Genomic DNA, 26,805 nt, shown 5'->3' with positions numbered 1-26,805 from the left:
CCGTGACAGACCCGACCTCAAGCCCTCTGCGACCGATTGGTATTAGTCGTCGTTCCCTCACACCGACGTACTACCACTTCCTCGTTCAACTGCTGTTCATTGTGCTGTTTTTCGCTCTCCTCATCCAAGTTCCTCGTTCCCGCCGTCGACTGACATATACCTTGCCTGTATCTTGCTACTTATAAGAACGGTCATCCCCTACCAGCGTCCTCTAGAATAGTATCGGCCTTGTATCATCTGTATCCATAGATCTATCTCACGTTTCCGTTCTATCCGTCAACGTTTCCTGCCCAGTGAAGTCTGTTGTGATCGCAAGACCCTCTCCTTCAATGCTCACTAATGGAGTGCGGAATTGTAAACAGCTCAAGAAGTCTAGGTCGTCTCGAGGACCATAACCGATATCGACTCGAAGGACAATTGCGCCGGAGGGCTCGCTCATCATTTACTCTGTCCAAGATCGAAGATCACAACGCAACATAACTGCGAATACGTCTCATATAGATACAATGCCCTTACGAGCCACGAGAACATGGTTTCAGACTTCTAGATAAGCTGTCTGCGCTCCTTCTCCATCTTCTTCTTCTCGTAGCAGTCGAGCGTGATGCTCGCGAGGAACCCGGGAATGCACTGCTCCTGCTCGACCCAGTAGTGCTTCAGCTGCGGCAACTCCTCGGGGCCGCCCTCGCCCTGCGCGACCAGCTGCATCTTCATGCCGTCGCGGTTGGGCTGGAAGACGAACACGGACGTCAAGTCGTACAGCGACGTGACGCGCACCTGGCCGTTCGGGTAGAACACGAGCTTCAAACCGATGATCGACTCAATCGCCGCGCGGAACTCGGAGCTCTTCGAGTGGTACACCTGCGGGGGCTGTCACGATGCGGCACACATGTTCGTAGAGACCAGGACGTACCTCCTTCAGGCGGAGCAGAGACTTCTCCTTCTGCTTGAGCTCGTGCTCGAGCTTCGTCTTCTCCTCCGCGACGACTACGTAGCTCGCGCGCGGTACGAGGTCCTCTTTGGTCGCGTTCTCGCCGGTGCTCCTTGCGCCACTGTCCTCGAGATCTTTCAGCCGTTTCAGTAACGCCTCGTTCTCGCTCTTCAGGCGATCCATCGCGGCCTTGCTGAGGTCCTCCCACTGCTGCGCGGGGTTGTCCTTCAGACAGAGCACACGCGTGCCGGGAGGCAGGTGGCGGCCCGCGCCAATCTCGCCGCGCAGTTCAAACAGGGTTTGCTCGAGCTCGTCGATCTTCTCCAAGTGTTTCTCGGTCTCTTCTTCGACGTCCTTGAGCTCTGTGCACAACGTTTAGCGCGCGAGAGGGGGTTGGGGCTGCAGACGTACGCTTCTCGAGCTCGACCTTAGCGGCGCGTTCTCGCTCGATCTCCGCTAGAAGCTCTTGCTTGGCCTCCTTGTCCTCAACTACGACAGGGGTAGAGCGCGCGTCTTTCAGTTGCTTCTCTAGTTCTGCGACGGTCGCCTTGTAGTCCTTGACCAACGCCTGAAGCTCTTGGAGAGGTTGCGCCCGCTCGTCTTCCGATTTCACGTCGCCATGAGCGGCTTCCTCGGCATTGAAACTGGCCTGTAGAACACTCAGTGCACACGTACCAAAACGCAGTCGCCGCGAACTTACCACCATCGCTTGCAAGAAACTGATCTCGCGCTCGGCTAGCGAAACCTTGTGGTTGCTCCGCGTCACGGTGTCCTTCAGAGTGCGTACCTCTGAGCGCAGGTCCTTGATGGTGTCCTGTGCCTCGGCCTCGCGAGTCTGAGACGCCTCCAGCACTTGTTCGCGATGATGTAGCAGTGCGACGTTTGATCCGTGCTCCTCAAGCAGACGTGCGTGGGTGAGGCGAAGGGTGGACAAGCTCTGCGTAACAGACACAGGTGTCTTTGACGGAGTGGCGGGTTCGGATGAAGCCCTACGCACGCGTTAGCGTTACAAAGCGCGTTGAGTGGTGGGGACTCACCATTCTTCCCTCTCCTTCCTCGCGGCGTCAAGCTCGGCCTCGAGCTTCACCACCCTATCGCGCATCTCCTCTGCGCCGCGAACCTTGCGCTCGAGCTCGCGCTTCTGCTCCTTCAAGACTTCGACGCTCGTCTGCTTCTCGCGCAGGCCGTTCAGCTCAATTGTCATCTTCGTGTTTGCGGTCTCGAGTTGGCGCATGTACTTGGCTTGCCGATGCAGTTCCTCGCGAAGGACTGTCCAGTCCTCGTCTTGAGCGCCGTTCTGGACAAAGCTGCTTTGAGACGCGCCCAAGTCGTCGAACTGGGCCTGAAGCTCCTCAAATGCGCGTGCGCGGTCCTCGGCGAGCCGCCGAAACTCTGCGACTTCGTACTCGAGCAACGAGACCTGGCCGCTTAGCATAGATATACGCGACTTCTGCGTGTTGATGGTCTGGGACGTGGTCCGCGCGAGCGATGAATGCTCCTCCTCGAGATCGACATGTTGCTCCCGAAGCGTCTGCAGTGAGGCACGCAGCGTCTTGAGCTCTCCATCTGCTTTCCGCTACACATGCACATTGTATGAGCAGCGCATAGAATAAGGGCAGGGCTGTGTTGCGCACCTTGTACTCCTGATGTTCCTCTCGCTCGCGTTCTTTCTCTTCCCTCTCCTCCTTCTCGCGTTCCGCAAGCCACCTCCGGTCTCCTTCGAGCCGCTCGATGACAAGTTCTTTCTCGCGGACCTTTGACTCGAGCTCGAGTTTCGCCGCCTTTGCTGTCGCGAGCTGCCTCTCCAGCGACGCTTGGGACATGTGAGTTGAAAAGGCCTGCGTGCGCTGCTGTCGCTTGGCGGTCGAAAGCTGTGGATCTACCAACGTGATGAGGGTCACCGACCGCGTGGAACACGGCTGCCACTCACCTCGCTCAAGCTCCGCCGCGAGGGAGTCGCGTTTGATTGCACTGCTGCGCAGAGTCGACGACAGCAGCCTGCTTGTCGAAGCCACTGGAGTCGTGAACTTGTCGCGGCTGCTCATTGTGGCGGAGAACAAGGAACGTTTTGGCGCCGTGTGCGCGAGCCTTGCGGAGCGCGTCGCCGGCGTCTCGCGTCTCAGCAAGCCGCGCCTCTTTCCTCTCACTCACCATCATCGTTCTAGTCGAAGTCTGCGGCCATGGCTGGTGATCCCGTTGACTCTGGCTCTGATCTCACGGAACTTGAAGACGACGAGGATATTCCTCTTTCGCAGAGGCAGCGAGGAAAAACGAGATCACACGGCAAATCTGACACTGGCTACAGGCTCCGGGGGGCGCTGCGAGTGCCTAGAGCCACAACGTACACATGCAATGCGCTTTATGGTGCGTGTCGCGAAGTTCAATTCTTGGAAGGCGCACTCCTTATGAACGCGATACAATCCAACATAGAACAAATCTGCTCGGGCGACATTGACTTGCAGCCCCCATACCAGCGAGGTGTGTTACAATCCCGCGGGCGACGCGAACGTCCTAACGAATCATTGCGCCAGATGTGGTTTGGCCCGACACCAAGCAAATTGGTGTGTATAATAGCTTCTCGTGTTGCTGTTTCAGCTGAGCGTTCTGTAGGTCTGATTGACTCCATATTCCGTAACTTCTACGTGCCGCCCGTGATCTTCGGTACGCCGCGCAGTCGCATGAAGTGTCCGTTGCGCTCTCATCCAGACTCTGCGTAGTGGTGCATACAACGGACGACGGCGGGGAGCGTCGGGTGTGCGTTGACGGCAAGCAACGCCTGACCTCAATACACAGGTACGTCTATATTGCTTGCTATTCCTGCGTACCTGCTCATGAATGTCGCTACGTTTATGAAGATTCATCAGCGGCGAAGTGAGTGGCTTCTATTCCCTCATGCGTGTCCACGTTCTTACTGCCTTCGTCTGTAGATTCCATGTACGTTTGTCGTGCATTGTATGCAGCGTGTAGATTTGACTGTACATTTTTCGATCGCTGGGGTCGTTCAGACAAGGATGCGTGAGTATTCGCACAATCATGATTGCGAACATTAACAGACACATAATCAGGTTCACGGGGGACAAATTTGTGTTCCGAGATGACACTGCGGTCAAGGGTCAATTGTTGCCAGAGAAGTATAGGAAACTTTTCGTGAACAAGCAAATTGTGTGTCGCCTCATTGCGAGGTTCCGCGAGTATCGTCCTGAGAGTGAATATAGGTATGCATGGAATATCAAGACATCACCTCTGAAAATGAAAGAGAGATTTTCCAAGTGAGTCTACATCATAAGGACTTTGTATAGGGTCTGATCACGTTTTACAGAGGGTGCAACTTGGGATGGCCTTGACCCCTGCAGGTTTGCACATCATGCGCTATTCTCAGCGTCGCCGAACTCAGGATTACCCCTGGTTTACAGAGAGGCTCCAGGCCGTCAGCAGTCCCATTGCCAATTTCGTCAGGGAGCTTCTGGAAAAGTATGTTGAAGACCAGCTCTCGACCACGATAGAGTGGGACACCAGTCGTGCAAACGATTTCCGCGGACTGGCATCCTCTGTCTACACCATGTCCAAATGGCCCCACATCACCACGTTGCCGTCTATTGGTGTCATCGAAAAGTGGCTGCACGATTCTGAGGCTCTTGATGAAGAACTCCAACAGGATATCCACAACACCTTCGAACTCTTCTGCCAGCTGGCCAAGGACAAGAAGCTCAATAAATGCTTCTGGCTTCCTAACATCAAGAAGGTTGCTCCCATGGAGTTCCTATGTATATCTCTCCTTATCCATTCCTTCAAGAGGAAAATGACCATGGCCCAGCTATCAGAGTCTATCTCTCTTCTCAGGAAGGACATTAGGACTGAGGAGAAGGATGTTAGGCAGAATTCTAGGACCATGAAGCAGGTTTTAACATTCCTGAAGGGCCTCCATCCCTCACAACTGAAGGCACAGTCTGGAGAGCCTGCAGCTAGCAAGAGGAAAAGGAACTCTTCAAGTGAAGGTGTTGACCATCCCCCTTCCAAGAAGGCTGCTCCTTCCAAATCCCAAACCACCAAACCTTCCAATCCTCCCCCGCCTCGCTCTGCACCAACACCACCCAGCCCCTGCCCTCCCATAGACCCTCCTACCCAACCTTCATCCTCCATCCGCCCCCCTCCCAATCTTCATATGCCAACTGGGCCGTCAAGCGCCCGAGCTCCGCCAACGGGTCCACGCAACGCCGCCGCATCACCGATGCCCTCGTCCATTTCATCCCGCCCTATCGCCTCCTTGCCCCCGCGACCGCCCATCGGCCCGCCTGCGCGACAGAACTCAATCGGCGACACACTGATGGCGCGCATGGCATCGGCGCCTTCCCCTGCGTCACCTCCAATGCCACGCTATGGGGGCTACCCCAGCCCTTCAATGCAGTTTCACCCGGGGCCGAACGACCCGCAAGGAAACCGCGCGTACGACGCCAATCGAGACCCACGGCACCCGGCCTACCACCAGGATGGACGATATGGCGCACCCGGACAGCCACCCGGACAGGGCTACGGACGCCGCAACTGAGTACTGAGCTTCCGGTCGCCACGGTACGCGTTTGACTTGTGTGTTACTCGTGAGCGTGCTGATGACCGCTGTCAGTGAACACGCTTTGCTATAGACTCCCCTCCTCGTTGCTTCGCCTTCCGTATCGCTTCGCGTTTAAACCAACATGCAGTTTGTAATATATCAATTCGATTCTCGACGTATGTGACAGCCGGAGACAGCGTTCGAGCACCAACAACCCGAACCCATGCACTCATCCATAGCCATCCCTCCACCAACTCCCCTGGAACCGCAGCTCCAGACCGGTCACGTCCCGGATCCGCCGCATTATCGTCGTCAGCGACGTCACAAGCCCGTACGGCCCCCGCTCCGGTATCGCATACAAGAGCGCCACGGGCGTCGACGTCCCGCCGTCGCGCTCGCCCGCCCGCCCGACGGCCGTCACGAGCGCGCCCGCGTCGCCGCGCACCGCGAACCGCACGCCCTTCCCGGCGGCGGGGAACACGGCCCACTCGCGCGCGACGTGGCCCCCCAAGACGACGCTTGCGGGCGCGCCGTTGACCACGCCGTCGCGGTACGGCCCGAGCGGGCGCTCGAGGTTCGGGTCGTTCACCTGCATCGCGACCGTGGTGCCGCACTCCAGGCGCCCCGGGTGCGCGCGCAGCGTGACGGCGTTGTCGCACGTCTTTGCAGACATGCGGATGAGCGCCCACGAGAGCAGGTGCGTGTGGTCGGGGTCTTTGTCTTTCCCTCGTGGGGAGGGCCGTGCCGCAGAGCCGCCGTGTGAGGAGCCTTGCGACGAGGCGCGTCAGACATGCGGACGATACGGGACATTTAGTGAACTCACTGTTGCATGGCCGGATGAGGGCCTCGGCGGCGCACGCCTGGCCGACGTCGTATTCGTGCGCCCGTGCAAGCGAATCTTGCAGGATAACGCGCTCGAGGTCGTGCTGGCGCTTGCGCGCGATATGTCTGTCGTTCGATCGCGAACTCGTCGCGCCATCGGAGCTGGTAGGGCTCGTCGCCGCGCTAAGCATTTCGCGTTGGACCGCCATGAGCTCGATCGCGCGCTCAACGATCTTGACGGCGGGGTTTGAGAGCGGACAGCCGAGCGGCTGGAGGGCGAGCTGTGAGCTGCGCATGCGCCGCTGGTGCTTGTCGGGACGTGGCAGGAGGTGTGGATGTGGGAGGAAGCCAGCCTGGGAGACGACGGCCTGCCCGGCTGTCAGGCCGTACAGCGCGCCGTCGTCGGGCAGGTGGAGGTACGCGGTGAACACCGTGACGCGCTCGGTGCTCGCGCAGAAGATAGGGTCGCCCGGGCGGAGCTCGCTGGGAATCACGAGCTTCTCCGGGCTGTAGGCGTCGAATGGGGTGCCCGTCGTGAGCGGGTCTCCGATGTAGAGGTGTACGGGGATCGTGCTGTTCATGAGGTGCAGCATCTCCAGGACCTCGACGTCGAGCAGCGTCGCGTGCAGGACGACAGGGAGGTCCTGCATGTCGCGCTCCGCACGGTGCAGACAGGGGACGATAGATGCACGACATCCGTGCAGCCGAACGAGGACGCGCACGATCTTCTCCAGTGCGTGCTCCGCGGCGGGCAGCGCGGGGTGATCCTTCGGTATCGCTTCGTAGTGCACGCGGACGGAGCGCAAGTTAGGGTTATGTATGAACCTACGTCTCGCGGGACCGGCGATCAGCACACGGGGACTCCGCGACGATCAGTGAGCGCACCAGTTGTGTCCGAGGGGTATAAGCTCGTCCTGACCGCTCGTCGACCCCAGGTGTGTGGACGAGGACGAGGCGGACATGGATGCAGCGGTGAGGGGCGTCGGGGAGCCACGGTGTCCCCTGTGCCCAGCGCCGGCCCATTAAGTATGAGGGCGGAGAACGCTAGAAAACGGTGGACGCGCGGGTGATCGAGGGAAAGCGCAGATCTAGAGTCGCGTGCGCCCGATCGTCTAACCATACTTGTGCGGCGAAGGCGCAGTTGGCGGGATGCTCGGATCTTGTACCGCGACGCGCATTGAGCCGAGCGTTCAGTAGACCTCCTTCCCTTGTAGGAACGCGACGTTTTGCAGCTGTCGGGAGGCCTCAAGACCAGCGGATTCGGTCAGGAGCCCCGCTGAGGCCTATGCACTCCATGCCACGGTTCCTTTCCCCTGAGCTGCCTCGTGAGACAGCTGCAGGCTGCCCCTAGGCAAGCTTGCACCGGAGTGCGGGCCAATGTCCGGCGTTCGTGCGATGTGGCCTGATTCGATCCGTGGGATAGGGTTTCTTGTGTGGCACGAAGAATCCGTGTACATCAGATGGAGGAGCGAGCGCACGGGCGCCTCCCTTATTGTCTTGTGAAACGGCAGGCGTTCAGATGTCGAGCGTCGAAAATTCCTGCACGCAAGCGATAGCATTGATCAGATTCAGCCTGCGTAGGCGAGTGGCACCTTGTCCATCCCACTCACTGACTCAGGGGCACGATGGACGCTAACTGCAGTCGATGAGTACGCGGAGACTCGGAGATGTGTTGTATTATTTCGGGTGCGGTACGAGGCGAATCAGGCTCGAGTTCTGGGAATATGGAGGTTTAAGAAAAATGAGCAGATCACTTCAGCTGTCGATTGTGTCGCCCGAGATGGGTGGACGATGCGCGATGGAATCTTGCTGAGCGCGTTCGCGAATCGCTCCGGGTCCGAGTGGCTGCTGCGCTTGCACGCGATCACGTGGCATAAATGCGTCACTAATAAGAATTTCACCTCTAATTCCTGCAGTGCTGTGCTCATTGCTCAAGTGTGCTCCGAGACCTCCGACACGTCGCCACCTTTGCAAGCTCCTCCTGAGCGCGTGAGTACGCCCGTCTGCATAAATCTGTTTCTCAACAACTTCCACCCACAGCTGGCGTTCAAGTTTGACATGCTTGTCATCGTTGATGAAGAGGCAAGTCATTTTCATTTCGCTCAATAATACGCTCAGCGACGAATTTGATGCTGGTACATAGTCAGGATCATGGGCATCCGGCACACAGGCCGTGAGCAAGAACGTGGCAGATCCTAAACCTCTGGTCGTCCTTCTTTGCCTCGCTTCCTACAATTTCTTCAAGGAAACCAACTCGCACCTCCAAGCAGCTCTCGAACAGAGATCCGAAGTCCTGGTCGCGACAACCCGGTCCGAGGCGGTGCGCTACCTCACCAGCACCTCGATCCCGCAAGCTGTCATAGCCTGCGATGCAGCCGTGTCTTATCCTGAATATCACGATGTCCTCCTGCGCTTGGCCCAGTATGCTCATGGCGGGGGCACTGTCGTATACGCGGGGAACTTCGCCACCTTTGTTCGCTTTCCGGAGATGAAGGCCATGTTCAAAGTCGCCTGGAACTTGCCATGGGAGATGGACGTCTGCGACGACAAGGTGTTCGGCCTGAACTTCACAGCCAGGCACCTGGACGTCAGGCCGCTGCCGAAGAAGTACGCTGTGAAGGGCATCCAAGTCAGGAACGTACTGCCCGAACTCGCTGTCTACTTGGGACAGAACCAGCTCAAGAAGCTTGCGAAAGATAAGAACGGTCCTCTGGCGAATGTCCCTCTCAACGCCCCGGTTGCCTTTTGCAAAACTGGTCAGGGCTATGTTGGGTACGTCGGCGACTACAACTCCACCGAGCCGACGACTGCCATCGTCCTCGCGATGTGCTTCCATCCTGCATCTCGGGCACGCGTAGCACCCGGAACGGTCTTACCCAGCGTGGCGGTACGCATCCGCATACTATTTCCACCGCCCGTATGATCGGTGCAGCTTACACTAATTCTAGCTGTCCACTCCTGGAAGGTCCCTCCGACGCAATATCCTAATCGTCTCGCTCGAGCAAGGATTGATGGACGAAAGCTACCAGCCGCTCTATCGCGCCATACGCAAAAACGCGTGGCTCACCGAAGTCGAAGATGCCGAAACAGCCATCCAGCTCCTCTCTTCCCAGCCTCCCCCCTCCGCTGTCCTCTTCACGGACGGAATGATCACCCGCCCCGAGAACTCTCGAGTCCTCACGCGGCTCATCGAATACGTCCGCGGTGGGGGGACGGCCGTCTTCGGCGCACAGTTCGGCAACACGGTCTCGGTGCTCGACCTCAGCCCGTTCTTCAACAAGTGGGGCCTCGCATGGTACAGAGGCGACTACCGGCGCGATGCGTTCGCACTGAACCCCGCCGGCGTGCCCGCGCCACTCTCGGCCGCCGCGCTGTTCCCCGAGGCGAGCATGAAGGCCGTGCTCGTGAAGGCGCCGCGCGCGTGCGCCGTGTACACGCCCGCCTCCAGTGAGTATGCGCGCCCTCCCGTGTCTGCACCCAACGGCGAGCGGGTGGAGGAATGCCCCGCGGCCTTCGGGCGGGTCGGGCGCGGCTTCGTGGGGTATGTCGGCGACGTGAACGGAGAGCAGGCGTCGATTCGGGCGATCATCGAGATGCTCGGGGTGAAGATCAACCCTGGGGACTTTGGCTCCAGGATAGTCACGAAGAGCGTGTCGTTCCGTCCCGGGCAGGGAAGCACCGCCACGTACGCCGAAGAGGAGGAGATTCCTCTTCCGGTCGCTGCTCCCACTGCTCCCCGCGAGGCCAAGGTCAGAGAACGCAAGGAGCGGCGCGCGAAGACGAGGATGGAGAAGACGAGTCGCGGTAATGAACTGTGGGGAGAGGTGAGATCCCTTATGACTGGAGAGAATCCGACGTTAACCATTTCGAATAGGGTAACAGGTTCTTCGCCCAGAAGAAATGGGTTGAGGCGGCGACGAAGTACCGCGAGGCGGCGATGCTTGTAGGCCCTCACACAATCCATCTCGGGAACCTCGCTGGCGCGTTTCTCAAAATGTCACTGTGAGCATCATATGTCGCTGCGCTCGTGTGTCGTTTGCTGACACGTTCGATGATCCGCAGTTGGGAGCTTGCGGAGAGCGCGACCTGCCGCGCACTTGTGCACGACCCGTACGACGTGCAGGCGTTGTACAGAAGAGCTTTGGCCAGGAAGGGGCTCGAGCGATTCTCCGCAGCGGAAGCCGGTAGGCGCTCTCTTCGGTCACCTAGTGATAGTACCATGACGTTCTCATGTGTCCATGTTTACGTATGCAGATCTCAAGCGCGTCCTCGAGCTCTACCCCGGCTATCTGGACGCGCAAGAACTACTGGAATCAGTCGAAGGCGGCGGTCCAAGCAGATTCAAGTGGCCGGGGGACGACGAGATCGGCCTCGAGGGAGGCGTGGGCGACGACGGGCCGCTGGAGCTCGAGGAGGAGTCCGACTCGGAGGACTTCGAACACGTCGGAAACGGCAACCCTTGTCGCTCGTACAACCACGATGGGTGCCCGCGTGGGCAAGGTTGTGCCCTCAGTCATGCCCCAGACGCAAGGAGCGTCAGGGATGAGCTGTACGTGGCCTCTATCCTGATACCTTCTTATACTGATGCTCGGTGTGTTTTCGCATCCTCATGTACAGAGGTCGGAACGTCTGCGTCTACTGGCTGCTCGGCGAATGCCGCTTCTCAGACGAGCGGTGCTTCTACGCCCACGACAAGTCTTACCTCCCCGCCAAGGGCTGGTGGACGAACAAGCACCGCCTCGCCCGCTTGTGCAAAGAATTCGACGACGCCGTGGCTACGGCACCCCGTCCTGGGATCAAGGAGGGCATCCTCGCCGAGGCGCTGAAGCCGGTTTCGTGGCGGAAAGACGCGTGGACCTTGACCCCTGCGGACTACGCGGAGCTGGCGAAACTACGTGCGGAGGAGGTTTGGTAAAGCGCGATAGGGGCGGGTGATTTGGTGTGTTAGGGGCTCGGGGGAGAATGCCAGGCCTGACGGTCATACGACTCCATCCCGGTATACTGAATCAAGCCGCTACTGGGTTCCGACGCCATGGTATATGCCGCTTGTTGACTGTTATTGAGTTATCTCTCACATTAGATTGCTTGAGAGTATAGACTCCAGGACAAGTCGCGCACTTAACTAGGATAGTAGGTAGTACAACGCGTAGGTAGGCCCTGTTCATGAATACGCGATCACGTGTATCGCTAATGAAGAACTCGACGCGGCGCGGTCCTTGACGCTGGAACTGCGCTTTCCATCCTGCACGGAGTCCACATCGACAACGCCAGTATCCAAGAGTCAAGCAGTCTTGGGTGGCCGCAGCCTTCCATCCTTTAGGTGAGGATGACATTGCGATAGACTACCCTTATGCTAACATAGGCTGCACAAATTGCAGACCTCTCACTGCTGTCAACCGGCGTCACCGTGACGAATCGGTCAAGGACTTCAAGGAGAAGAGCGGGCAGCGGTCCCACATACTCAGTCATCTTTTGGGGGTTTAGTGGTGATCTTCGGCACAACAGAGAGTGAAGAAACAGGGGAATTGAAGGTGCGTCGGTCCTATATCACTAGCGATCATGAATACTACACGAAACGCTCAGGCATCGTCAACTCAAGGCCCGCCATGTCGAAACCAGTCGTGGTCATCATTGGTCTTCAATACGCCGACATGTTCGAGCGTATCTACCACCATTTCCTCTCTGCGCTGCAGCAGAAAGCAGACATACGTCGAGTGACATCCAAGCCGGACGCTCTGCGCTACCTCAGCAGCCCCTCTCCCCCTCACGCTGTGCTCCTTTGCGACGCTGCCATCACCGAGAAGGAATTCCGCGACGTTCTGGACCCACTGGTATCCTACGTCAAGCGCGGAGGCACCGCCGTCTGCATGGGGGTGTTCAGCGGTTGGGCTTCCCCGGACGACCTGACCGCGATGTTCGCGACCTCGTGGGATCTGCCATGGAGCTTCGAGACCTACGGGCGCTACGACTGGGTGGTGAGCCCGTATCCAAAGGGCCTGGATGTCAAGGGCCTCGCGAAGGCATACAACATGAAGGCGGTCATCCTTAGCAATGTCCCCGTCGAGTCTGCTGTCTACTTCGACCCGTACTACGCAGAGCAGCTCAAGAAGGGAAAGGGAAAGGCTCGTGCTGTCCTTCAAGAATCTTGCGAGTGCACTGCTGCGTTTGCTGCTGTCGGCGACGGCTACTTCGGCTATGTCGGCGACGTGAATGGCGAGCCGGAGACCACTGCGGTCATTCTCGCCATGACCTTCCACCCTGCCGCGCGCAGCAAGACATCCGTGAGTCTTAGTACGCAACTGCTCGTGACACTGAATACTCTTCTGATAGCGGTGCGTAGACAGCAGCTCCCTCTGCCGCTCAGGGCTCAGGACCACCGAAGCCGAACGTCCTTGTCATCTCTCTAGAGAAAGCGTCTTACACAGATGACATGTACGATCAGCTCTACCGCGCGCTCCGCAAGAACGCAACCGTAACTGAGGCCCTCCACTCTCGTTCCGCGAACAAAGCGCTCTCCGGAACCCCGCGCCCCTCTGCCATTCTCATCTCCGACGCCGCTATCACACAGCCAAAGTACGCGGCACTCCTTGCGCGGCTCATCGAGTATGCCCACGGCGGCGGGCGCGTCGCACTAGGGATGCAGTTCAGCAGCCACTTCCAGCTAGACACCGTCGGCCCCTTCTTCCGCAAGTGGGGCCTCGCGTTGGACGAGGGCTCGTACCACCGCACGACCTTCGCGCTCAACCCTGCGGGCGTGCCTACGCCGCTTAACCCGAACACGCTCTGCCCGACGGTCAGCATGAAGGCGCTCCATCTGAAGAACGTGGCGCGCGAGTGCGCGGTGTACCTGCCCATGCCTACCTCGCGCCTTGAGTCGATGGTCTACGCGCCCACGCAGATCACGGGAGACAAGGCGGAGGAGAGTCCGGCGGTGTGGACGCGTGTGGGCGACGGGTACCTGGGGTATGTCGGGGATGTGAACGCGGAGCAAGGTTTGATCCGGCTTACCCTCGAGATGTGCGAAGTGAAGATCGAGCCGGGAGACCTCGGCACAACACAGCGGAGTACTGTAATATGCATACATCCTGACGGGCAGCAGGAAGTTGAAAAACGGCTGGAGGAGGAGGTCCCGCTCCCCTCCTCTACGACGTTCACATCTACCTCGGACGTCATGTCTTCTGCGATCGTAAACTCGTCTTCTGCCACTAATTCGGGCTCAGTCAAAGGCTCCTCTGAAGGACCGGCGCTCGTCCCCACCACTCTGCTAGTAGCCGCCACCACCTCAGAATCTGCTGTTAGTCCTGCGCTCGTCCCTACTATTCTACTGGCACCCACGCCCGCATTCGTGCCCCGGTCGCCCGCCCGCCCGCGCGAAGCCGAGGCCATCGGGCGTGCGGTGCAGCGCACGAAAGTCCGCGAGGAGAAGAACAAACGCGCAGACGCGCTGAAGGAGGAGGGTAACGTGCTCTTCCGAGGGCAGGAAGGACAGTGGGCGCAGGCGGCCGAGAGGTACCGCGCTGCGGCGCTCGTCGCAGGTCCGCAGCCCGTGTACATGTCCAACCTCGCCGCGGCGTTCCTCAAACTGCAGAAGTATGTCTCCACTCTTCTAAGGTGCGCTGCCGAAGTACTACTAGAATGCTGACGTGTGGGCGGTAGGTGGACGCTGGCGGAGAGCGCGGCGTCGCGTGCGTTGATGCGCGACCCGGACCACATAAAGTCATTATTCCGCAGGGCGCAAGCGAGGAAGCAGATGTGCATGTTCGCAGCGGCCGAGGCTGGTATGCGCCACATATTCTGCTCCACACACGCGGGCTATCTCACAAATTCGCCATATCCACAGATCTCCGGCGCATCCTTGCCCAAGAAAGCTCAAACGCGCTCGCACTAGCCGAAATGGAGTCGGTTCTCGTCATAAAACGCATGGTGCCAGGCGAGGACCGGACTAAAGACCACGACCTGATCGAGGACGTCCTGGACCTCGAGGAGGAGTCCGACTCGGAAGACTACACGCACAAGGGGAACGGCACCCCATGCCGTTTTTACAACCGCCGCGGGTGTACGCAGGGCGCGCGCTGCCGCTTCAGCCACGCACCAGACGTGAAAAGCGTGCGGGACGAGCTGTGCGTGCCTACCACTTTCATGATCTTGGGACGCAGTTCCCCACTGACCTGGAGTCTGGCCTCATTAGAGGACGGAACGTGTGCATGTACTGGCTGCTGCGCGGATGCCGGTACAGCGACGCCAAGTGCCAGTACGCGCACGACCGCACGTATCTCCCTGCGCGGGGGTGGTGGAGGGACGAGGCGCGGAACGCGCGCCTGTACGATGCGATGGAAGCGACGCGGGACGATGCCGCGAAGGCGTTGCTTGTGTGGGCGGCGAAGCCGCTCCCTTGGCGAGAGGAGCCTTGGGTGACCGCCAAGTTTACAGACGCGCCAGGTATTCCTAGTGCGGGTGCAGGTACGGGTGCAAGTGCAAGTGCAAGTGCAAGTGCAAGTGCAAGTACGGGTGCAAGTGCAAGTACGGGTGTGAAGAACAAGAAAAACGGGAAGAAGGGGAAGAAGACTAAGAAAAGATCTATGGGCATGCCAGGACTGTGCGAGTACGGTGCCGGCTCTAGCGAGTATAGTGGGTACAGCGGGTACGGCCACGATCCCGACGAGGATGACACGCACGAGGGGCATATGAAGCAGTTTCACGAGGACATGCTGCTGCAGGGCATCAAGCCACGGGAGGTGGATTCTATGGTGAGTGTCACTGCGTGGTGTGCTGCAAGGTATCGACATTGACTAACTGTCGGCTGGTCATAGAATGATCTCGTGGAGATAGATGGGACTCTGTATATCGATGGGTACTAATAGGCGGAGGCTCGTCATATTTAGTTGCTCTAGTACCAGTACTGTAAGTCCTTCGCATGTAGATGCATCCTATTTAGCATATGTGATTGACGTTTTCCCGGCCCTTGCAGAATTCGAATTATCTTGAGTCGTATCTTACAGACGTACTCGTAAATGTTTTGTACAGTTACCTGGAGAGGCCCACCGTCGCTGAGTGTGGCTCTGCTCATCGATGTGTAAATCAAAACACCACGGTGGTCATTAATATTGTGCTTTGTAAATGCCGCCGGTTGGGAAACACTTCATAAAGCGTGAAGCAAGGCCTTGTCGTGTGCTAGGTGTAATACACATGAGACAAAGATAACTGTACAGTCCGAGCTCGTCAAAAGGATGCCACGAGCACTGAGATGAGTATCGATATCGTCAAGGCCCCTTGCAACTTCAAGCTCAAACGCCCGGCGAGCGCCCTAGCGCCGCTCAGGCGTTTAGGAATACGCGATCACGTGCATCGTTAATAAAGCGATCGACGCGGCGCGCGCCTTGGCGCTGAACCACTCTTTCCATCACCGAGTCTGCACATCGACATCCCCAACACCGAAGCTAGTCGAGGTATCTCTGTACTCGCAATCCGCCAGAATTTGTGTAAGGACGCTGTTTTTGTATTCCTGTTCTGTGCTGACGCAAGCCGCATAACCTGAATTCGCAGATATCTCACCGCTGGCAAACAGCACCACGAATTGGACTGAGTGGGCAGCGATCGCACATAGTCTACTTCAAGAGGATTGAAAGCAGATTTTCTGGAAAATAGCGAGCGGGAAACATCGGAGACTCGAAGGTCCTACCACCTACCACCGGTGAGTCAGTCTCATATTACCACCAATCCCCGAAGAGCTCAAGCGCCACTGTCCGCCGCAAGACCAATCATGCCAGCCACGTCCAAGACAGCTGGAACATCCACCCCCAACATCCTCGTCATCTCTCTGGAGAAAGAACCATACATAGAGGAGATCCACGACCAGCTCTACCGCGCGCTCCGCAAGAACGCGACCGTAACCGAGGTCCTCGACTCCCGCTCTGCAAACAGGGCGCTCTCCAGCCCCACCCGCCCGTCCGCCATCCTCGTCTCCGACGCCGCAGTCACTCGCCCGGCGCACGCTGCGCTTCTCGCGCGGCTCATCGAGTACGTGCGCGGCGGGGGGCGCGTCGTGCTGGGCATGCAGCTCAGCAACCATTTCCAGCTCGACACCGTCGGCCCTTTCTTCCGCAAGTGGGGCCTCGCATGGGACAAGGGCTCGTACCACCGCACGACCTTCGGCCTCAACCCTGCGGGCGTGCCTGCGCCGCTCGACCCGAGCACGCTGTTCCCGGCAGTCAGCATGAAGGCAGTTCATCTGAAAAATGTGCCGCGCGAGTATGCAGTGTATCTCCCGACGCCCGCGTCGCGCCTGGAGTCGATGGTGCACGCGTCTACGCCAATCACAGGGGACAAGGCGAAGGAGAGTCCGGCGGTGTGGGCGCGTGTCGGCGACGGGTATCTGGGGTACATCGGAGACGTGAACGGGGAGCAGGGCACCACCCGACTCACGCTCGAGATGTGTGAAGTGAAGATACACCCGGGCGACCTTGGCTCGACAGAACGGAGTATTGGGATAACCATCCATCCTGACGGGCGGCAGGAGGTCGTGAAGCGGCTGGAAGAAGAGGTCCCACTCCCCGCCTCGACGACGCGCACATCCACGTCTGCCGCCGTTTCAGCTGCGATTATGAACTCGTCATCCGGCGCTCTCTCTGGCGCAGCCTCGGGCTCCTCTAGCGGCCCTGCGGCCGTTCCAACCACTGCGCCTGTATCCACATCCACACCCTCGTTTGTGCCCCGAACCCCCGCCCGTCCACGCGAAGCCGAAGCCATCGCGCGTGCAGCCCAACGCGCCAAAGTCCGCGAGGAGAAGATCAAGCGCGCAGACGTGCTCAAGGAGGAGGGAAACGCGCTCTTTCGCCAAGGGCAGAAAGAACAATGGGTGCAGGCGGCAGAGAAGTACCGCGCGGCGGCGCGTATCGCCGGCCCGCAGCCCGTGTACATGGCCAACCTCGCTGCTGCGCTCCTCAAATTGCAGCGGTATGTCTCTGGCGGTGCTGGGGAACGCAATAAAAGCTAACGTGCGAACCAGATGGATACCCGCGGAAAGCGCCGCGTCACGCGCGTTGATGCGCGAGCCCGACCACGCCAAGGCGCTGTTCCGCAGGGCGCAGGCGAGGAAGGAGATGGGCATGTACGCAGGGGCCGAGGCTGGTGAGCCGAGTTATCCTACCTCGCACACCAAAACTGGCTCACCATAATGCTGCATGGGCAGACCTCCGGCGGGTTCTCGCCCAAGACAGTACGAATATCGCAGCCCTCGCCGAGATGGAGTCGGTCCGCGCGCTGAAGCGCATGGCGCACGCCGAGGACATGTCCGACGACGAGGACGACCTACCCGGAGATGTGTTTGACCCCGTGGAGGAGTCTGACTCGGAAGACTACACGCACAAGGGGAACGGCACCCCGTGCCGCTTCTACAACCGCCACGGGTGCACGCAGGGCGCACGCTGTCGCTTCAGCCACGCGCCAGACCAGAAGAGCGTGCGAGACGAGCTGTGCGTGATTCGCCCATCTTGCTTCAGCGCGCACTCCCCCGCTGACCCCGCATTTCACACTTTTTTGCAGAGGACGAAATGTGTGCGTATACTGGCTGCTGGACGAGTGTCGTTTCAACGACGCCAAGTGCCAGTACGCGCACGACCGCACGTACCTCCCCGCGCGCGGGTGGTGGACGGACGAGGGGCGGAACAGGGAGATGCGCGAGCTGGCGGACAGGACGTTCGACGTCGTGCCGCGCCGCTACTTGCCCCAAGCGTTCCTCGCGGAGGCCGCGAAGCCGCAGTGGCGGCAGGAGCTGTGGGCGACTGCTACGTACATGGATGCGTCGGATATCCCTGGTGCGAGCACGGGTGCAGCTGCGACTGCGACTGCGGCTCCAAACGCGAGCGCGGGCGGGATGAAGAAGAATAAGAAGAAAAAGGGGAAGAAGAACAAGAGCCGATCTATGGGTGCGGGCCCCAGCGGGTATGGCGGATATGGTGGGTACGGTTATGACTCCGACGAGGATCACATGGAGGACTTGTACGAGGAGATGCTGTTGCAGGGCATCAATCCGTGGGAGGTGGATTCTATGGTGAGTGCTATTGAGGCGTGTGAGGTTCGGCTTTGACATTGACTGAACACTTGCTGGCTTCGACAGGAGGAGCTCGCGGCAATCCATAGCGTTCTGTACGATGGATATTGATAAACAAAAATTTCTCGAGTATATGATCATTTTATAGTAGTCTCCTTCGTACATTAATAACGTGTTATACTCGGTACATGCTAAGTACTGACGGTGTCCTAGACGTCTTGAACTATCTCGAGGTGTATCTTACAGCATGTAATCGTAATCATCTGAGACGTTGACCTAGAACTCCAGTATCCGGAAGCTTTCACGCGAAAGCGTAGGGTGTGTAAGGTGAGTCCAGTCTATCCAGAAGAAATAATCCTCGCGGACGCGATCACGTGGCAGCGGCGGCGCGGGGTGACGGGGACGCGTCACTCAAGTCGAGCAACGTTCGCGAACCTTATTCAAAGACGGCCTTGCACTCACCCTCACGTCGCTCCCTTCTGCGTAGACCCAACGCTCCCTATACATCCACCCAACCCGATTTTCTACCAGAACTTGCGTCGAACAGCGGCCTGGTCAAACCTTAAAGTAGCAGGTAGCGTGCTATTGCATTACTGGGCCGGCGCCGCCAACGCCTAAAACCTTAACTACCTCCAGGCCCTTTTTTCAAGAGAACGGCATTTGGGTGACGTTGTCGCAAGTACTTTGGCGCTCAATTGCTATCTAGTGGTACGAAGAAAGCGAGTCATAATCTCCAACTCTTTCAGCTAATACGTCGACGTTAATACGTGATCAAGAGCACTAGCAGCCACTCCACACGAACGACGTATCAACCGTGCTACAGCAAGAAGATGGCAGACTCCAAACCGCTGGTCGTTCTTCTCTGCCTTACGGAATACGAATGTTTCAAGTCCAGGAATTCACACCTTCTAGTCGCTCTCGGTGAGAGATGCGAGGTGCATATAGCCAAGACCCGATCGGAGGCGCTGCGCTACCTCACCAGCACCGCGCTTCCACAAGCAGTCATCGCATGCGATCCTTCCGTGGCTTACCCCGAATACCACGACGTCCTCTTGCCCCTGGTTCAATATGCTCATGGTGGAGGCACTGTCATATACGCGGGGGTCTTTGCCACCTTCGTTGGGTATCCCGACATGAAATCCATGTTCAAGATTGGCTGGGATTTACCGTGGGAGATGGCCCTAGGCTGCAACGACGATAAAGTCTTTGCACTAAACTTCGCGGGCAAGGGCTTGGACCTGAAGCCGTTGGCCAAAAAGTACAGCGTAAAAGCCATTCAAGTCAAGAACGTCATTCCAGAGCATGCCGTCTACTTGGGACAGAACCAGCTGAAGAAGCTCGCAAAGGACAAAGAGAAAGCCCTTGCGAATGTCCCGCTCAACGCCCCTATTATCTTCTGCAACGCTGGCCAAGGTCGTGTTGGGTACATCGGTGACTACAGCTCCACCGAGCCTACGACTGCGATCGTTCTGGCGATGTGCTTCCATCCCGCTTCGAAAGCACTCGTAGCACCCGGGACAATCTCGCCAGTTTCGGTACGCATATACCCATGTCACCGCTCGAAAAATGGACGTAACTCACCATGTTGCTAGATGACCGCTTCTGGCGGCTCTCAGTCGAGACGCAGCATCCTCATTATCTCGCTCGAGAAAGTATGGATGAGCGACATGTACCAGCCTCTCTACCGCGCTATCCGCAAAAACGCATGGGTTACCGAGGCTGAAGACGCCGAGACAGCAATCCAACTCCTCACCTCTAACCCTCCGCCCTCAGCCGTCCTGTTCACGGACGGTACGATCACCCGTCCCGAAGGTGCCCGGATCCTAACGCCCCTCATTGACTACGTCCGTGCCGGCGGCATCGCAGTCTTCGGCGCACAGTTCCCCGGCACGATCTCCGCTCAGGACCTTGGCCCATTCTTCCACAAGTGGGGCCTCGCCTGGCACAGCGGCGACTACGTCCGCACCACATTCGCGCTGAACCCCGCAGGTGTGCCCGCGCCCCTGTCCGCGGGCGCACTCTTCCCCGAGTGCAGCATGAAGGCCGTGCACGTGAAGGCGCCGCGCGAATGCGCCGTGTACCTGCCCGCGGCCGGCGCACGCACTCAGTCGCTCGTGTGGGCCCCCTCTCCGAGCACTGGCACGAAGGCGGAGGAGAGCCCGGCGGCCTTTGGGCGCGTCGGGAGCGGCTTCGTGGGATACGTCGGCGATGTGAATGGGGAGCAGGCGTCCATCCGGGCTACCATCGAGATGCTCGGAGTGAAGATCAAGCCTGGCGACTTCGGCGCGAGGGTTATCACGACGGGCATGTCGTTCCGTCCCGGGCAGGGAAGTACTGCGACGTACGCCGAGGAAGAGGAGATACCGCTCCCGGCGTCTTCCCCGTCACGGCGTCCTCGCGAGGCGGAAGCAAAGGCGCGCAAGGAGCGACGCGCGAAGGTACGCAAGGAGAAGACAACTCGTGCTGATGCTCTTAAAATTGAGGTGAGTGCTTTTAGCAGCTAGTCCTGGGATACCGCGGTGTTTACCGTATCCATCAGGGCAACGTCTTGTTCACGCGGGAGAAGTGGGTCGAGGCCGCCGACAAGTACCATGCGGCGGCGATGCTCGCTGGCCCTCAACTGGTGTACGTGTCCAACCTGGCCGCGGCGCTCCTCAAATTATCGCTGTAAGTGTCCTACCATCACTGCGCTTGCCGGGACCTAAGACACCTTCTACGATTTGTAGTTGGGAGCTCGCCGAGAGCGCAGCATGTCGCGCTCTGCTACACGAGCCTAACAACGCCAAGGCGTTGTACAGGAGGGCCTTGGCGCGAAAGGGGCTGGAAAGATTCTCCGCAGCCGAAACCGGTGAGTGATTCCATTGGCCTCTGGTGCTACGTTCTCCCATCGATGATGCTCTGCATGTAGACCTCAAACGCGTCCTTGAGATGGACCGCAACAACGAAGTCGCACGAGAACAGCTGGAATCCGTCGAAGGCGGAGGTTCAGGCAGATTCAAGTGGCCGGGAGACGACCAAATAGGCCGCGCGGGCGGTCCGGACGAAGATGGACCTCTGGAGCTCGAGGACGAGTCCGACTCGGAGGACTTCCAGCAGGTAGGAAGCGGCGAGCCGTGTAGGCCACACAACCACGGCAGGTGCGCGCAGGGGAAGCGATGCGGCCTCAGCCATGCTCCAGACCCAAGAAGTGTCAGGGATGAACTGTGCGTGCTCTCCGTATCGTCACCTGCCGCCCGTCGGTACTCACTCACAGGTTGTTTGATGTCTAGCGGACGGAACGTCTGCGTTTACTGGCTGCTCTGCGAATGCCGCTCCGGAGACGACCAGTGCGGCTACACACACGACAAGGCGTACTTGCCGGCCCAGGGATGGTGGACCAACACGCGCCGCCTCACGCGCATGTGCAAGGAGTTCAACGACGCCGTCGCAGCATCGCCCCGTCCGGGAGTATCCGAAGGCATCCTCGCGGAGGCGCTCAAACCGTTCTCGTGGCGGAAAGACGCGTGGACTGGGGGAGACTACGCAGAGCAGGCGACGCACCGCGCAGAGCAAATCCGAGCGGACGCGGGCGAGGAAGAGCTGGAGCCGTGGGAGCAGGAGATGGAGGAACGGGGGATGTACGGAGGGCATACGAGAGCGGACTTCAACGATATGCTGATGTACGGCATCAAGCCGTTTGAGTTCGACGCGTTGGTGCGTATCATTCTTCGGACTTGCGTTTCTGGCAATGGTTTAGTGCTGACATGCGTACTGCAGGACGAGTTGCAGGCCGTACGCCGCGCGCTCAATTCGGACTGAGTCTGCAGGGGCTTGCAGGAATCTCTCGTTTCGACATTCCATCGCGACGTGTAGTATTTTCAAAGGTGTGTGTACAATAGAGAGCAGAAACGCCTTGGTGGCAATTGTGAGATGTTTGCGGAACGCCTTGAACTGCGCGTCAAAGCGCGTTAGCCAGACGCGATCACGTGGAACCGCTAATAAAGGGTCGCGACGCGGCACGCTCGCCTCATCTTAGCTCTCCCTCTTCCACCTCTCACCACATTGCGCCACCACTGACCACAGGACGCTCAGTGAATGTGTATATAAACAATATTGTTGGTATGTCTGTATCTTCATGCATATATGGTGCCATACTGACGCTTGATAGGTGGCTCTGGAAGTATTTCATCCACCACGCTATCAGAACAGAACCAGTAAGTGACCGGTTCCGAAAAACATACATGGGCAAAGGTCTTGACCATGGGTTTTTTGACAGACTTGTATCGCAATCTGTACTGTTGTCCTAAATACTCCGGAATCTTCAGGTCAGTCAGTTTCGAATTAACATGACATGCGAAACTCAGCGAAGTCGCCCTCAAGCTAGCCATGCCAGCCACCCCCCAGAATTCAAATGGCGTGTCCGCCCTCGCCACGCCGGCTGCCAAGGACAAAACGTCATCCAAGCTTCAAGTCCTCGTTATCTCTCTGGAGAAAGAAGACTCCACAGAGGCCAAATACGAGCAGCTCTACCGCGCCCTCCGTAAGAACGTGGGCGCGACCGAAGTTCGCCACGCCCGCACCGCGAAGAAGGCGCTCTCCAAGCCCACCCGCTGGTCCGCTGTTCTCGTAACTGACGCTGCCATCACATTGCAAAAGAACGCCCCACTCCTCACGCGCCTCATCGACTACGCCTGCGACGGCGGGCGCGTCGTGCTGGGGATGCAGTTCAGCAGCCACTTCCAGCCTGACACTGTGGCTCCTTTCTTCCGCAAGTGGGGACTCGAGTGGCACGCAGGCTCGTGCGTCCGCACCACCTTCGGGCTCAATTTCGCTGGTGTGCCTGCGCCGCTCGACCCCAACACGCTCTTCCCGTCCGTCAGCATGAAGGCGCTGCACCTGACGAAGCCCTCTCCCGACTGTGCGGTGTACTTCCCCACCAACACGGGGTTCCTCGAGTCCATCGGATACGACCCCACCCCTCTCACGGGCTACAGAGTGGACGAGAGCCCGGCAGCATTCGCGCGCGTCGGGGACGGATACCTGGGGTATGTCGGGGACGTGAACGGCGAGCAGGCCTCGATCCGGCTCACGCTCGAGATGTGCGGGGTGAAGATCCAGCCGGGAGACTTGGGATCTGTAGAGAGGCTGATCGGGGTGGTCGTTCATCCCGACTGGACCGTCGAGCCTGCGAAAGAACGGGAGGAGGAGACCCCGCTCCCTGCTCCTGTAATAGCTCCTACCTCTGCTTCTGTGGCCGCAGCGATTCTGAGGTCCCCTCCAGAAGCCACCACAGGATATAGCTCTGATTCCAGCTCTACATCTTCCCCTACCACCTTGTCGAGCGCCGCGCCAGTATTTGTCCCCGCGCATGCGCGGTCGTATGAATGCCCCCGCGAAGCCGAGGTTATTGCACGAGCAGCGCAACGCGCGAAGGTCCGCGCGGAGAACGTCGCGTTCGCGGACGCCCAGAAGGAGCAGGGAGACTTCCTTCTCGGAGGCACGGAGAATCAGTGGGTACGAGCGGCGGAGTATTACCGCGCTGCTGCCTTTACGGTGGGCCCGCGGCATCCCGTGTACTTGGTCAGCCTCGCAGAGGCGCTGCTCAAGCTCAAGCTGTGCGTGACCTCTGTTTCTGGGCCCAATATCGGAATTTGCAGTGCTAACGTACTCGTCCGGGTTCATAGGTGGAAAATTGCGGAAAGTGCAGCGTCGCGTGTCCTGTTGCTCGAGCCGGACCATGACAAGGCGCGTCTCCACAGGGCGCAGGCCAGAAAAGAGCAACACCGGTTCAAGGCCGCACAGGCTGGTAAGCTCGTTTCCTCACCCTACACACTAAGACTACGCCGTTAACTAACCTCCTTGCGTCATCAGATCTTCAGCGCATCCTCGCCAACGACCCCACGAACGCACCCGCGCTCGCCGAGTTGGACGCGATCACCGCTCTGCAGCGCGCGGCGCGGAGCGCGGGCCGTGACTTGCCCGAGGACGACGAGCCGTACGAGGACGTGCCGGACCTCGAGGAGGAGTCCGACTCGGAGGATTGCACGCACGAGGGAAACGGCATCCCGTGCCGCTTCTACAACCGCAGCGGGTGCATCTACGGCGCGCGCTGCCGCTTCAGCCACGCGCCCGACAAGCGGAGCGTGCGCGACGAGCTGTGCGTCCTTCTCCTCCCCGTCTATGTGTTCTCTTTCTAAATACTAACAACTTCTTCCAACCCATTCCAACCCACAGAGGCCGGAATGTGTGCGTGTACTGGCTGCTGGACGAGTGCCGGCTCGGCGCGGAGCAGTGCATCTACGCGCACGACCGCACGTACCTGCCCACCGGCGGGCAGTGGTGGGAGGACGCGGCGCGGAACGCACGCGTTCGCGCAGGGATGCACGCGATGCACGCGGCCGTGCCGTCCAGCTACTGGGAGGTGCTCCTCGCGGAGGCGGCGAAGCCGGACCCGTGGCGCATGGATCTGTGGGCGACGGGGAAGTACGTGCTACCTGCAGCCGCCCCGACGGGCGGGGCGAAGAATGGGAAGAAGACAAAGAGGGGTCGGTATGCAGGGGCTCGCAGGGCTCGTCGTCACGATGGCGACTACGAGGACATGGACGATTTCTACGAGGAGATGATGATGCAAGGCATCAAGCCGTGGGATGAGGACTATTCGTATGTGAGTGCGGCTCCCGCAGTGCTAGTGTCTGCTCGAAGGTGGTTAGTGACACTGACTGGTTCTGTGTAGGGCGGACTCGCATCGGCTCTGTACTGCTAGTTGGGCGGAAGGATTCCTCATCTTTGGTTGTTTCGGACGGTTTGTTATTGAGGACTCCGACCGGGTTTCTCTCTCGTGCATCGACGCGTTGTACTATGTAGTGTTTGCGACTGACAGCGTTCTGGCTCTCTTAGGACTATCTCAACGTGTACTTGGTCTGTACTACTTATCTTAGACATGTAATAGTAATCATTTTGATCGTTCACCCCAGGTGTTGATTTCCAGGTTGTCGAGTGCGGTTTAGCTCACTTTGCAGATGAGGATCATGAGGAGTGCAAAGATCATGGTAGTCAGTGCAAGAGGGCCTTGCGAAAAGCGCGCACCGAAGAAAGCGCGAGGCAAAGCGTTCAAGAGGTACGCGATCACGTGGGCCGCTAATAAATAGCTGGCGATCGCGACGCCGTCCTCATCTTAGCGCCCTACCAACCAGAGCCTCTTCCCGCCACTCGCGGTACCCACAACCTGCCAGGTATACACGTATGCGTAGCTCTTACTACGTATACGACAGCGGACTGACACTTGTTGGTGTGCTCTGCAGGGATTTCATCCACAGCTTCCTAGCACCTTCCCAGGGGTGCCGACACGTAAACAACTTCAGTGTATTGACGACACCGCCCCTCGCAGTCCTGGAGTACCACTCAAAGAGAATACCCCTGAACATATAGGTCCGCCATACACACGGTCAAATAACACGCACAACTCAGCGAACTCGTCCGTAGGCCTGCCATGCCGAACGCAGCCACTCCCCAGCATTCGGGTGGCGCACCTTCCGTCACCACGCCCGCAATCAAGGGCAAAAAATCACCCAAACCCGGGGTCCTCATTCTCTCCCTGGAGAAGGAATCACACACGGACGAGCTCTACGCGCAGCTCTACCGCGCGGTCGTCACCGAAGTCTGCCACGCGCGCTCCGCAAACAAAGCACTCTGTTGTAAATACGGTCTTACGAGAATGAGAATGAGCTGAGATAGAATCCTTCGTCGACGAGTCCTCGAGTCGAATGGGCGATAGGGCTGCTGAAGAGGTAGCGTGTATAGTAGCGCGTAGCTTACTATGCTTACTTCAACCTGTAAACAGAGCTAATCTTGTCCACTTAGAACGGCGTTAGATCACACTTAGACGCTGAGAGCGCGGGTACGTTGGATGGTAAAAAGGCTGAATTCCGAGGCTCTGAGAGCCTGTCCTTATATACATCTTGAGATACAAACACTAGAGGCTTCTACACAAGTCGAGAGATCAGACAGAAAGGTCAAAGAAAGGTTGAGCGAGAAGGAGAAAGGACGAGAGGGACAAAGGAATCAAATAGAAGGCACTCGAAACTAGTCGAATTGACCGTACGTGTCGAGACTAAGCTAACCTAGTGTCTATTGTAACGTAATCCACAACATACGCCCCCCAGTCTCGATACGTACCTGCTCCAATCAGTGGTCGCGGTCCAAGGGAAACTCGGCGGCGACACCAGAGCGTCAAACCAGATCGGTGCAAGCGAGTGAGGATCGTCAGCATATCCGGGTAGAATAGGCGAAATAGGAAGCAGAAGTTTTGAATGATGAACTCTGAACCTGGAAGGCTGTAAGCCGCACAAAGAGAGGTCTTCAGTCTGTGAGAGAACGACTATGATTGCATAGTACTGTACCTGTAAGCCGCACAAAGAGAGGCTACAAGTACTAGTAAGTAAACATGTAAGGAAGCATAGGTAGTGTGGACTTACTCTT

General features: G+C 58.4%; 8 protein-coding genes across 8 annotated transcripts; 6 read left to right on the top strand and 2 right to left on the bottom strand.

Moving 5' to 3' along the window:
• Positions 1–501: 501 nt before the first annotated feature.
• TRAVEDRAFT_75192 (MAD-domain-containing protein) lies at positions 502–2,973 on the bottom strand (the record flags this gene model as incomplete). Its single annotated transcript, XM_008046313.1, has 7 exons — positions 502–858; positions 911–1,290; positions 1,340–1,577; positions 1,629–1,917; positions 1,966–2,504; positions 2,563–2,807; positions 2,859–2,973. 7 exons carry the CDS (start codon positions 2,971–2,973, stop codon positions 544–546), a joined length of 2,121 nt encoding a protein of 706 aa, XP_008044504.1. The 3' UTR covers positions 502–543.
• Positions 2,974–3,333: 360 nt separating this feature from the next.
• Positions 3,334–5,474, top strand: TRAVEDRAFT_134468 (uncharacterized protein; the record flags this gene model as incomplete). The annotated part of the gene is made up of 8 exons (XM_008046312.1): positions 3,334–3,406; positions 3,460–3,489; positions 3,539–3,589; positions 3,646–3,721; positions 3,994–4,090; positions 4,144–4,197; positions 4,248–4,281; positions 4,342–5,474. The coding sequence occupies 8 exons, from the start codon at positions 3,334–3,336 to the stop codon at positions 5,472–5,474; spliced, it is 1,548 nt and encodes a 515-aa protein (XP_008044503.1).
• A 232-nt stretch (positions 5,475–5,706) lies between these two features.
• On the bottom strand, positions 5,707–7,261 carry TRAVEDRAFT_24336 (uncharacterized protein; the record flags this gene model as incomplete). The annotated part of the gene is made up of 3 exons (XM_008045814.1): positions 5,707–6,245; positions 6,301–7,124; positions 7,185–7,261. 3 exons carry the CDS (start codon positions 7,259–7,261, stop codon positions 5,707–5,709), a joined length of 1,440 nt encoding a protein of 479 aa, XP_008044005.1.
• Positions 7,262–8,090: 829 nt separating this feature from the next.
• Positions 8,091–11,214, top strand: TRAVEDRAFT_24335 (uncharacterized protein; the record flags this gene model as incomplete). Its single annotated transcript, XM_008045813.1, has 7 exons — positions 8,091–8,288; positions 8,443–9,186; positions 9,248–10,123; positions 10,174–10,301; positions 10,362–10,483; positions 10,554–10,848; positions 10,917–11,214. The coding sequence occupies 7 exons, from the start codon at positions 8,091–8,093 to the stop codon at positions 11,212–11,214; spliced, it is 2,661 nt and encodes an 886-aa protein (XP_008044004.1).
• Positions 11,215–11,950: 736 nt separating this feature from the next.
• On the top strand, positions 11,951–16,740 carry TRAVEDRAFT_135335 (uncharacterized protein; the record flags this gene model as incomplete). Its single annotated transcript, XM_008046311.1, has 2 exons — positions 11,951–12,337; positions 16,519–16,740. Coding segments are annotated over 2 exons (609 nt in total), but the record flags the coding sequence as incomplete, so codon positions are not given.
• Positions 16,741–16,891: 151 nt separating this feature from the next.
• Positions 16,892–18,189, top strand: TRAVEDRAFT_61207 (TPR-like protein; the record flags this gene model as incomplete). Its single annotated transcript, XM_008046310.1, has 4 exons — positions 16,892–17,252; positions 17,305–17,426; positions 17,488–17,770; positions 17,841–18,189. Coding segments are annotated over exons 1-4 (1,107 nt in total), but the record flags the coding sequence as incomplete, so codon positions are not given.
• Positions 18,190–20,078: 1,889 nt separating this feature from the next.
• On the top strand, positions 20,079–20,603 carry TRAVEDRAFT_103606 (uncharacterized protein; the record flags this gene model as incomplete). The annotated part of the gene is made up of 1 exon (XM_008046309.1): positions 20,079–20,603. A coding segment is annotated over one exon (525 nt), but the record flags the coding sequence as incomplete, so codon positions are not given.
• Positions 20,604–23,013: 2,410 nt separating this feature from the next.
• On the top strand, positions 23,014–23,433 carry TRAVEDRAFT_84953 (uncharacterized protein; the record flags this gene model as incomplete). Its single annotated transcript, XM_008046308.1, has 1 exon — positions 23,014–23,433. A coding segment is annotated over one exon (420 nt), but the record flags the coding sequence as incomplete, so codon positions are not given.
• Positions 23,434–26,805: the final 3,372 nt, after the last annotated feature.

The sequence above is a fragment of the Trametes versicolor genome, assembly GCF_000271585.1.
Source record: "Trametes versicolor FP-101664 SS1 unplaced genomic scaffold TRAVEscaffold_13, whole genome shotgun sequence".
Lineage (NCBI taxonomy): Eukaryota > Fungi > Basidiomycota > Agaricomycetes > Polyporales > Polyporaceae > Trametes > Trametes versicolor.
This window is presented reverse-complemented; position numbering and strand designations above follow the sequence as displayed.